The following is a 12,507-nucleotide window of genomic DNA, read 5'->3' as shown; positions in this document are numbered from 1 at the left end:
AAGTCAGGGGGGTCAGAGACGATATTATGTAATGTAGTATTAACCCAATACTACATTAATTAGCAAAAATTAGCACTCCTTACTCACTGAACATAGCAACAGCAATGACAAAAAAAAAAAACAAAACAAAAATGCAATTTAACTTTAAAAATGGCTACTAAAAATGCATGTCCATGTCCTACCTGAAAACGAGATCAAGGCATTTACTTCACTGTGAATTTAACCTGGGTCTCAGGCAACATGAATATTCAAATCTGACATCACTTTAAGATTCCCAGTGGAAGAGAATGAACATTTCTTTTTAAAATTTCCCCTCTCCTAGGCAGGGTTTTGAGGGACCAAGCCTGAGAGATTCATTAACAAAGGTGTGTTATATTTTATTTGTAATTTTCGTCCAATTACAAATTTCCATCATAATGTAACTAGTATTATGGCAATTAAGACATTAAATTAAATTAATATATCATGTATCATGCTGGGAAAATAATAATGCAGTATAGTAATGCACCACAATAGATAATTGCTAAGACAATGGGAATGTGTCCCCCATAAAGATGATAGTCATTTTTGGTGCCTATCACCATAGCCAGTTTCAGCAGGGAATGAGTCCATCACATTAACCAAATCCCAGTGAAATTTTAGAATTACAGAGACACTAAGCTTTCTTGTCTTACACTCTGGGTTGTCTCAGAATTATCAGTTTCCCTTTATTTACTTTATTAGCATAGCTTCCATAGCTTTATGTGCTGTTCAGTATCCTTTATGTAAGTCAATTGGATACAAACACTGGGTATTCACAATGTTTACTAGATGTTATATTTTTTCCAAAAGTGTTTTTTTTTTCTTTCCTGAGGCAAAACAGCACTAACTACAACTATTTAACTGTGTTTGGGAAGGGGGAGAGGAGTTCTACAGTGGTTCCTGCATAATAAACTAAGAGTTTCGGGGAATTATTGAATTACAAATATTCTCTCTCCCTGCGTAGTGTTTCCAACTGGGCAAAGACCTTAGCATGAAGGTTCACTTTCCCACCCACTCACTTTTGTTTTCTGTCTTTGCAGTTCCGCCATGGTTTTTAAATCACCCTTCCAACCTGTATGCCTATGAAAGCATGGATATTGAGTTTGAATGTTCAGTCTCTGGAAAGCCTGTGCCCACTGTGAATTGGATGAAGAATGGAGATGTGGTCATTCCTAGTGATTATTTTCAGATAGTGGTAATTATCTTTTTTTTTTTTTTCTGTATTAGCTTTATAATCCCATTCATTGTTTACTCGATTTTCAGTTGCTTTTCTTTCCTGGGAAGAAGATTCCTATCGGGAATTTTTATGGTGTGTTAAGAAAATTGTTCCAATAAAGCAAATGATTTTCTAGACTTAACAACTTTGAGCTGAAAAAGAGTCATCAAACAGCCCAGCCTCCTTGTTTTACAGGCAAGGTTTTTTAAACAAACACATGATGAAAAAAAACAGAGGACCTAAGAGACTCTTTCCACGTATCCTCATTGCTGGTTCTTGGGAGAACAGTTTAGAACCTAGTTTTAGACTATATGAAGCCAATAATCTCTTACTTCTTTGACTTTTTACCCATTATAACAAAGTTTCAGCAAGATGTGCCACTATGATTATGCTAGTCTTACTTTCATAATATAGACAAGTTTTCTCTGCTACCCTTCCAGTAGGACAGCTGATCCTACTTGAGCAATAGAAAAAGATGTGGTGACAGTGACAAGTGGTAGTGGCTAGGACACCATGGAGACCCCAGAGGTCACATGGCATTACACTTTTGAACACTGGAAAAAACTGAAGCTAAGCATGATAGTTCTTATAGTTTCTCTAAGTTCTAGTGTACTCTATGCCCCATGGGGGATCACAAGGATAATGGTATATTATAGTCACTAGGTAGTTTTCCTGGTACACAGTGAGCACTCAACACCTATCATTACTATCATTCCTTTTCCTGTTACCAGCAGAATTCTTTGCTCATTTAAAAACGCTCTGAAAACTCTCCATTAGGTGTAGGTTAGCATCGGAGATTCCGAATTCGAGGATATGAATATATGAGAAATAGGAAAAGCACTTTCCAAATATCAAAGAACTTTGTAGCTAAAGAAGGAGGATTTAGGCCCACTTCTCTTATGTTTGAGATGCAGACATGAGCTGTCAAAGAAGAGTGTCCAAACTAGGTCATCTGGCAGAAGGGGAGTAGACCTCAGGTGCCCTGCTGGTCCAGGCACGTGCTCTCCTTAGCCTTGCACTAGCTCTCATTGGTGGATCCACCTCTTTGTGGCTGGATCAGCTGACTTTCAGAAACTTCCATAACCTCTTTATGCGTGCATTGAGTCATACTGTAAGGGTTCTTAAAGAATACATCCATAAAGCATATCTTTATTACTTTTATCACCACTGTATTTTCAGTTTTAGTTGCATTTGTTTAATTGGTTGGGAATAGAGTAAGAAAGGGAAAAAAATATAACTTTTCAATGCCACGCCAATCCATTAGTTCCTTTAAGTGCAATGCTATTTCTACTACCACTGAATTAAAAATGACCTGCCATGGGGCAACTTGAAATGTGTTGTGTCCACCTAGAATATATGCTACTTGCATATAAAGGAAATTGTTGAGTGCCCTTAAGGACACATGATAAAATACAACATTTATTTTTTCTACAGTTTGAATAATCTTTCTCCCAGAATGACTCATTACAGCCAACCTATTTAAATGTTTCTTTTCTAAGGTGAAAAGAAAATGTACAGTATGAGCCCTGTTCACATGAAATTGTGCTTAAAAATATTTCCCCAATAGCTCCGGAAATCTGAGAGCCATTGTCTGTCACACAGTAACATTGAACACAAATAGTAACTTATATGAGAATTGTTAATTAGAAGTTAGTCAGCTTTATCTCAGGATTTTACATCAGCAGAGAATTGACTACAAGACACTAAAAACAATTAAGAATTCCCCATGAGGTAATATTTATCTCTTAATGACTTCAGGGGAAGTGATTTAACACATCTCACTTACTGAACTAATTCTTACACTAATATTGAAGAAAAACTAAGTCAGTATAATTAAATGCTATCTCCAGATTTTTTTATCATCCATCCTTGAAAAACATAGTGGCTCAATTTATATAAAACAGGAGTAAACACTGCTGTGTTTAATTTATGGATTACTGAAGGTAAAGCATTTTGGCCATATAACAAGAATGACATGGTATAAAATATCCACCATACCATCGCTCCAATCCCAAAAGGATACATGTCAAAGCAATTACAATTTTAAAAGGATTTCCAGATTTTTTTTCTCAGTAAACACTTCCAGAAAATATCCAACCTAGATTTCTTGTCTTTTAGAAACTACAAAAATCAGTGTTTCTTTTTTTTTTTCCCCAGCAGCTGCTAAACCCAATTCTCCTTCAATAACAAGTGAAAGAATGAAATGTCTTTTCATGCTAACCTTTGTTTCTCGCTTATTTAATCAAAGAGTGCTCTGTTTGTTGTTCATTTAGATATTGAGGATGATGTGTATTTTTGTGAGTATAGTTTTCATTGCAGAATTAGGTTAAATGTATGCACGTGGATTCAGCAGAGTATTGGGAATCTGTGACATTTCCCAAGTGACATAGGACATATCTGTGAGACAGAACTTTCCTGCCTTTCCTTCTTGCTTATTCAGTGAAATTTTATCAAAATCTTATGTTCATTTTTTCTCCTTGAGTTTTTGCTTTTTAAAATATTGTGCCTGCTTCTTTCTTCTCTCTAGGGAGGAAGCAACTTACGAATCCTTGGAGTGGTGAAGTCAGATGAAGGCTTTTATCAATGTGTAGCTGAAAATGAGGCTGGAAATGCCCAGACCAGTGCACAACTCATTGTCCCTAAGCCTGGTAAGTTGAGGGGAACTTTGCTCTGGAACTGGTAGCTATCGCTATGCTTGGTCCACTTGTGAAATCCTTATTGTTTTCCCTCTCAATGTCAATTGGAAATTATTTAATTATTTAGTTTATCAGGGTGTACATTTATGTGTTGATGTCATATTCTTTCTAGAAATGTATCTAGTATATATCTCCATCCAGTGAGATAGAGTCATCATGAACAATAGGTACCTCTGGTTATCAAGATAACAACCACTAAATTGCTACCTTCTCCCCTCTTTTGTGGCCTGCCTTTCTTCTAGTATTTCTGGTAAATGTAGAATATAGAGAGAGATGGAGTATATATATATGTGTGTGTGTGTGTGTGTGTGTATAGTCTTGAAATGTGGAAATTGGCAGAAAAATAGTAGAAGCAATCACTTGAAAATGAACACATTTTTCTATTTTTTTAATAGATTTTGATAATTTTTCTTTTTTTTCTATAATTTATGACGTTTATATTTTATTTTACTCTGTAGTCTTTTGGAATTTTGATATGGTGGTGTATTCAAAACTATTATAACTTGGGGCACCTGGGTGGGCCACTCAATTAAGCATCTGACTCTGGTTTCTGCTCAGGTCATGACCTCAGGGTCATGAGATCAAGCCCCACATCAGGCTCTGTGCTCAGCGGGGAGTCTGCTTGAGATTCTCACCCTCTGCCCCTCCCCCCACTCTCTCTCTCTTTAAAAAAACTATTGTAACTCTATGTTAGATGGATCATGTATTATCCCCAAAACAACAAAATTCTTACCAGAAAAAAAAGAAAAGAGGAAGAAAAAACAAATTGGTCAGCTGCTGTGAAATGTTGTAATACTAAAGAAAGTCAAAAATATTCATTTTTTAAATAGGGATGGAAAAGTTGTTTAGATAGATCAAAATACTTTAAAATGTTAGTATCTTCTATGAAACTTTTCATACCACTTATTGATTATTTTAATTTCAACTTTTTAAGACCAATTTCCTCCATCATGCCATGACTCAGTATTCTTGTCACACTTTACCTATGATAAGTTTAATAGAAAATAACTGAAATGTATGAAATAAAGCCTTTCTTTGGCTTCTATCATTTAAAATATGTCTTTGAAGGCCTTATATTTTGTGCATCCCTAACCAATTATTTGAAGACTCTCAGATGCTCATAACAATGCTCATGACAATGACTTTCCCTTTTTTTCTTGATTGAAACAAAAAAACAACCATAGGACAATGGTCCCAGATGAGGAAAGGAACTAAAGGAATTATCTAGGAATTAAAAGGGACAATTAACACTCATTTAAGATTGCCAGTTTCTCCAATGGACTATTCCTTTTCCCTCCATTTACTGTGCTTTAAATGTTACTGTGACTCGGTGCATTCTCTTCTGCTGGAATAGTAAGGGATAAGTAGGAGAAAAAGAACCTCTAAAATCAGGGTCTCTAATGTGAGCCATGCTTTCAGAACTCTGCACCATCTCATTAGTAACGACAATTTGACCACACAGAACAAGAGAATTCTAGTTAACCTTGATTTTCAGCTACAGCCATAATGCTGAGGAAAATGCTGGATAAGCAATCCCATATTTCTAAAAAGGGGCGTGAAATAATTTCTTCTAGGACTTGTTGGCACTGACCAAACACACCCAGTGGCCATCCCCTGCAATTGCCCATAGTGTTAGAGAATTCTCGGAAGTTCTTGAATTCATAGGATTAGAGATTATCATGGTGCTTTCCCTTCCACACAAATCAAGTTGTAGAGACACCAAGAAAACCTCTTGAACAGATTGTGTGTGTGTGTGTGTGTGTGTTTTACTGAGAATTGCTTGTAAAAATGGGAAATGGACAAATTCTGCGAGCTGGAAATTGCCTGGAGCTGTCCACAATGGTGCCAGTAAGAGAAAGGGTAAGATAACTGTGAGGAGAAGCTCTGTTTCTTGGGGAAGAACAAAGATATGAGTTGCGCTTGAAGATAGCAGAGCTGGAGTCACTTTGAAGGGATCATGCCTGAGAGGCCCTGCCTGCTGAGGTTGCCTGCACCAGAAGACAGACGCTGCCAGGGAGGGAGCTGAGCTGGGGAACTGTTGCAGACGGCCCACTAGGCCATGCAGAAAGTCCAGTGCAGGGATTCCTAAGGTGAGGGCAGGAGTCTCTGAAGAACCCACAGAGCTGCCTCCCAAAAAAGAAGCTTGCAGATGCTTTCCACTTTTGAAAGCAAGTCCGTCCTTTCCTGCCTGACCCTGCAGAAGCCCTAAATAGAGGATCAGGATTGGGGAATAGATCTGACAGGGTGTGTATGAAGGTGGACCACAGGATAATATGCAACTGTTGCCTCTTAATATTCTAGCAGTTCAGCTCATTCAATAAACCAGTTACAAGCATCCTGCGTCACTCCTGCAAGCTCTCAGTTCAAAGGGTAGCCATTTGTTCCCAACTTCTTGCATTCCACCTGGACCCAGAGTCATTTAGGTCTGAGGCTCCCCTTAGCAGGAGAGTCATTTACCTCCTCAGTAGGGCAAGCCTCTGAGCATCTGGATAATTCATTCTTCCATGTAGATGGTAAAGTACTATCAGTGGATTCTGCACTCTCTGTTGATGTTCATTGTGTTTGGCAACAGATGAGAATGAAAGTAAAAGCAAATGAAGAGAAAAATCTGAAAGCGTGACAGGACACAATTGTGACTATCTTACATCCCCCCTTATAAATGATGGATTGCTTTTTCCTGGCTATTCAAGCAGGTCTTCAAATCATGCTTCTCTAGCTCCTCGGAGATGCAGTGTAGGCCACATGCACAGATGGTGAAGAGGCCCAGCTATAAATGTCAATTCAGCAGTGAGGCTGACCATGGTGGGCAGAACATGGCCCCCTCTGTTTAAGTTTCAGCAATAAATGGCCTCCATGTATTTGGAGGCACATTGTGGCCCACATAGCCAGCTGCTCAGCTTTGGGCTGGCCACAGGCTGTGGTGGAGAGTTCCTCTTGGCAACCATAACAATCTGCTCCTCACGGAAGCACACACAATGACCCATTCCAGCCAGTGTCCATTGTTAATGGGTATTTACATAAGCCTAATGAAGTTTCAACGTAGTCCTTTATAGACCGTTAACTATTCCCACTTTAGCAATTAGTGACTTAGGAAATAAAGTAAACATAATCTACTAAATTAAACTGAGTTAATGACTTGTTTTGCTCTCCAGAAAATAAGTTTGAGGAAAATATTGAGATGTGGATACTGTAACATGTGAAATATCTGCATGGCTTCCTCTAGGCAAAGGTCAAGAAGACCAACGGCAATTTAAAAAGTCATTATACTATAGGAAGTCCTATCACTAACGGTATATATGTACCACTGTATCACCATATACACAGTTCCAGACTGCTGCCTCCCTGCCTCCCTCTCTCATTTTCTCTCTCTCTCTTTCTCTCTCTCTCTTACACACACACACACACACACGCACGCACATGCATACACACAAAGGATACATGAAAGCCTGCCTTCTTAAGACTTTACATCTACATCAAAAAGACTAGCCATGTTATGTAAGTGATGGTGAATGGAAATTAAAATACTTTAGCTGATTTATATTACTTGTATTATCTATTAATCTCTTCTAACAGCTAAGAAAAAGTTTTATTGCTGTTGCTTGTTTTATTTATTTACTTTCTTTTGGGGGGGGGCACATTGGTTTAAGAAGTTGCCTTTCCAAATGAATTATAGCTCCAAGTCCACCATTCAGTGAACAGACCAGCCAGAAAGTATCAAGAATCAATGTGTTAGGTGTCATAAGAATAAGAAGGTTCAGTAGCCAGATTTGCAAACATGTGAGCAGTAGGTTAGGATCCGGTTGACATAGCAGATGCTGATGAACTATTTAGCATCAAGTTATCATCTAGTAAACTGTAGTATGGGCAGGTAGTAATTAAATTAAGAAAATTATTTGATAGCTGAGTGGAAAAGCTAGCAATTTTCTTTTGCTGAGGGTGTATGGGGTAGGGAACTAGGCAGGAAAGATAAGATATATATAAGATATCAATTACCTCTGAGTTGGTTTTCCTTATTCCAGCTGCTGGGTGGCGTTCAGTTTCCTGGCAGTGGTCTACAGTGAAGGTCATTGAAAATACTTAACTGTTGGCCAGGGGAGTGGCAGGCCAGGGAACTGGGAATGAATGCAGTGATGATCGGGACATATGTTGTCTGGAATATTTTTAATTTAATGACAGAAATGGGTAAAGTTAGAATAAAGTTGCCATGGGAAGAAATAATGTATTCTTCATATTCTCTTTTTTTTTTTTTTTTGCATTCTTCATATTCTAATATGCACAAAAAAAGCTACATGGTCAAAATGAATACATGCCATTATAAATATTCTCTAAGTATAGATTTGCTTAGGCAAGACACCATATTATGCCTTCCATAGAAGAAGTAAATATGGACTAAGTGTCTCATGTTAATATTGAATGATTTTTAATCTGGTTTTGTTTTATTTGTTTTTTCCTCCAATATTGGTAACAGAATTTCCCGCTGCAGGAGGGGAAATATATTGGCTAGGCATTTAGGAAAATGTGAGCTGTTATCAATGCCCTGCCCTCCTTTGGAAAAGGTTACTGGTCAGGGCTCCTGGGTGGCTCAGTCATTAAGCGTCTGCCTTCGGCTCAGGTCATGATCCCAGGGTCCTGGGATCGAGCCCCGCATCGGGCTCCCTGCTCTGTGGGGAGCCTGCTGCTCCCTCTCCCACTCCCCCTGCTTGTGTTCCTGCTCTTGCTGTCTCTCTCTCTGTCAAATAAAGAAATTAAATTAAAAAAAAAAGAAAGAAAGAAAAGGTTACTGGTCACAAATAACATTGAATTTTCAACAATTTATTATGGCAGTATATCATATAACCTAACATTAGCAAAAGTATTTAAGTCTGATCATAAACACTAAGGCATAAAATCAGAAGTTTTGTTTTTGATTTTGGGTTTTTTTTTTCCATTTTTTATCTGCTTTTGTGACTTGTTCCTTATCCATGTGAGAAGAATACCTTGAAATCCAAATGGACAAGAGGAATATTTGGATGCTCACCCATATAATTGTATATTAACTGCAACTAATTATAGTGTTTCTTACTAAATATTGACTGTTACATAGTTAATTCAGTGGTGAAGCAATGAAAAAATGCTTAAAAAATTAGACTTAGCACTCAAAATTTGTTAGAATTTGTCAGTGTAATAGCACATGAGTGACTAGATAAGACAGAATGTAACAAAAGCAAACAGGAAGTACTTCTCAATCTCTTATTAGTCACCGGTGGTCAAGTAAGTTGAATTTTTGTCTCTCATATGAGAAGGGTTACTATGACTTAAATGCTCAGTTGTATTTAGTGTGGGATCAAATTGTTCCTGGAATTCTGTAAATAATATAGAAGAGCCAATTCCATGTCCTAGACTAACATGTTTGTGGATCCAAACTAGAAAATAAATCATTGGACAGTTTTCCTCATACAAACTGAGATGCTCATTAAAACTACAGACATTCTCTTTCGTTTTCCATCATTGAATCTAAATGAATAAAAGTCAACTGAATGTTTTTGAAACATATTACCAATGTGGTGATAGTATAGCTCATAAGTTTTCCACGAACACTTTCCTTTGTAACCTTGGTAATTAACTGTAGCTAATAGGATACAGAACCAGAATTTTCAAGGTAGTTTATAATGTCAGCAGCATATATGGCTATGAATGTGTTCAGTCTACTAAAATGTTATTTTTGCTTGCCAACGTGAAGGTAAGATAAGAAGATGGTAGTCTATGCTCTTTTATTTTCTACCTCAAAGTCCCCTTCCCTTAGAGTGTTGACACTCAAAGTAATACTTTTCCTGAGGGGTTCATAGTTTGTCATAAATCAGTCATTTGATCTTTTATCATATAACATTCATAAACTAGATGAGATGCATCTGTATCTCATCTCTATATCCTTGGCTAGTTTACCTATAGATATTTAAAAACATAATGGAATGGGCACCTGGGTGGCTCAGTCTGTTCAGCATCCAACTCATGAATTTGGCTCAGGTCATGATCTCATGAGTCATGAGACTGAGCCCTGCCTTGGGCTCTGTGCCCGGTGGGGAGTCTGCTTGAGATTCTCTCCCTCTACCTCCTCCCCCCCATTCATGCTTGCTCTCTCTCTGTCTCTCTCAAATAAATAAATAGATAATTAAAAAACATAATGGAATATAGAATATATGTATGGACAGAATCACAGATGATGTTACCTAACCTTTCCAAGTCTGCATTTCGTCAGCTGTAAAATGCGGTAGATAATTGTCTTGAAGATCTATTGCAATAAATGTAAAAGAGATTTGTAGGTTCTAAATTGCTACACAAATGTTAGCTATTATAAAGTCTTCTGTTGGTTTGTTTTCTCAAGAAAAATAGCAGGCATTTATTGGGGTGAGTACAATGATAGCTTTCTTCTGGCATATTTTCCCATCCTCCGAGAAAAGAATTAATAAGCAGATATTTCAACAGCAGTGCCCATTCGAAGTTAAAGTTTTTAGCCTGGTGGACAAGGTTAAGGGAAAAGGTCTGTTTCAAAGTGACTGCTAGTGGAAAGGTTTGCTGCAAGGTTTGCAGTATCAGTTTAATGACTTGCTCATTCCAGTTTTATGTCGGCAGAGGTTTCTCAGCAAATAAAGGCTTGTCATTCACCTCGTCCTTGGTTCAGCATGTGCTTCAGCGAGGAAGCTAGCTCAGTGCTAATCAGGAGGATATGGCTGTAGGGCAGACTTTGAAATTAGAAATGAATTCTTCAGTAATGTAAAGTATCCTGAGACCAATGATAACTATAATCCATACAATATGGAAGACCTGATAGATTCATAAATATTGATCATATCATACTTTGGTGGTGAACACACCAAAGAGTGTTATTCTAGATCCTTTTTTTTTAACTCTATAGTGAGGAAGTGGAGAACAATCTTGATTTTTACGGGGAAGCCAAATGATTGTAGCTTGTTGTATTTCTACCTTTTACATATAAATCACCCTTTGATAACAGGTGTCTGTGTACACATACACCATACACATGCAAATATATATATTCCTTCTGATATATTGTTATTAGGAAATTTTAAGTTAACAATATAATAATTAGGAAGTATATATAATTAAATAGTTAAAGGTCTAATTTTTAATTTTGAAGGTGATAATATCAACATTGATAGAACTGTAATGAAATGGGACTCATATGCATAGTTTGAAGGAGTGAATTACAATTACAATACAGTCACAACAAAAACACCAGATGATCCCTATAGAAGCTTTGAAACTAGGTTAGCCTGAGGAGCTGTCTATCTATCCCCAGAAATGGGTGTGATCTTGAGTGAGGTGTTCTCTTTAGCTAAAGGCAATCACTGGACATGGATTCAATAAGGAGCCTTCAGCCACTGTCACTCCCTCCAGCTGGAGGAATGAGTGCTATAGTCCTGAAAGGGAGCGCCAGATGGTGTACCACTGCATCCACTATGGTCCTACCCTTGTGTCACTCAAACCTATTTGCTTCATGTAATAAATTTTGGAGGGGTGCCTGGGTGGCTCAGTGGGTTAAGCAACTTCCTTCGGCTCGGGTCACGATCCCAGGGTCCTGGGATGGAGCCCCGCATCGGGCTCCCTGCTCAGCGGGAAGCCTGCTTCTCCCTCTCCCACTCCCCCCTGCTTGTGTTCCCTCTTTTGCTGTCTCTCTCTCTCTCTCTCTGTCAATTAAATAAATAAAATCTTTAAAAAAATAAATTTTGGAAATAACTATTCCAGAATCTAAGTTGGTCTTATTCCCTGGGGAAAAGAGGAAGGTTAGAGGTGTGAATGAAATCCTCCTCCAATGCAACTGCAACTGGTCTCATGGCTGAAACTGGTACTCATTCTTTCTATCCTCCTACTCATTATGTATTCTTCTCACCCCCGGCTAGTGTCTCTGCCAGTCCATCTGGCTCATCGAGTGGGATGACTCAAACTCCTGTCCCTTCACAGGTCATAGAAATTTTATATTAGTCCACTTACCATCAAAATTGAGGAAGAGTACCAAGAGACACCTCCAGTAGATCACCTGAGTGCCAACAGTAGTCTTCCCTGTTTTCCCTCCTCCTCCTGATGATCTGGGTAATTATTCTTGCCTTGCCTACTTGTATTTTGGCACAAGAAGCCTGAAAGGACCAGGCAGCAGTGATTGCTCAAGTTCAGTGACGTCTCCTCTGAGTACTAGGACTTTTAAGTCCATAGAGCCTAGAGTTGCAGGGATAAGAAACACACATACTCCAGCTGGGTCACTGGGAGTGATGGTAAGCAGGACCACACCTACTTCAATCTCTTGTATCCATGTACTCTACCTGTTGAGGACATGGCAACGTATACTGGTCATTGCTTTAGAGCATATACTGCACCCTAGAGGAAGGCACTCCATCTTAGGATATCATCTCTACTTTGTTTCCTCAGTTGCTCTTCCAAACAGCTGTACTTTTGCTATATCGAGGCAACAGCTTCGCAGTGGTTGGTACATGATAGGATCAGGAGATCTTGTGGTCATGTATTCATCCCCATACCTCTTTTGCTATTTAATGTGTTACTTAATCTTTCGCAGTGTTATGC

The 12,507-nt window shown here is 38.3% G+C and overlaps 1 protein-coding gene across 1 annotated transcript in view; it reads left to right on the top strand.

The window, feature by feature from the left end:
• Positions 1-12,507, top strand: part of DCC (DCC netrin 1 receptor) — a 1,173,370-nt gene that overhangs the window by 708,701 nt on the left and 452,162 nt on the right. The window contains exons 6-7 of the mRNA XM_034996274.1: positions 1,062-1,216; positions 3,765-3,885. Coding sequence (XP_034852165.1) covers positions 1,062-1,216; positions 3,765-3,885 — 276 coding nt within the window. The remainder of the gene's footprint in view (positions 1-1,061; positions 1,217-3,764; positions 3,886-12,507) is intronic.

The sequence above is a fragment of the Mirounga leonina genome, unplaced genomic scaffold (assembly GCF_011800145.1).
Source record: "Mirounga leonina isolate KUSES-001 unplaced genomic scaffold, KU_Mleo_1.0 Mir_93, whole genome shotgun sequence".
NCBI classification, from domain to species: domain Eukaryota; kingdom Metazoa; phylum Chordata; class Mammalia; order Carnivora; family Phocidae; genus Mirounga; species Mirounga leonina.
The sequence above is the reverse complement of the archived record's forward strand: the minus strand, read 5'-3'. Positions and strand labels throughout refer to the sequence as shown.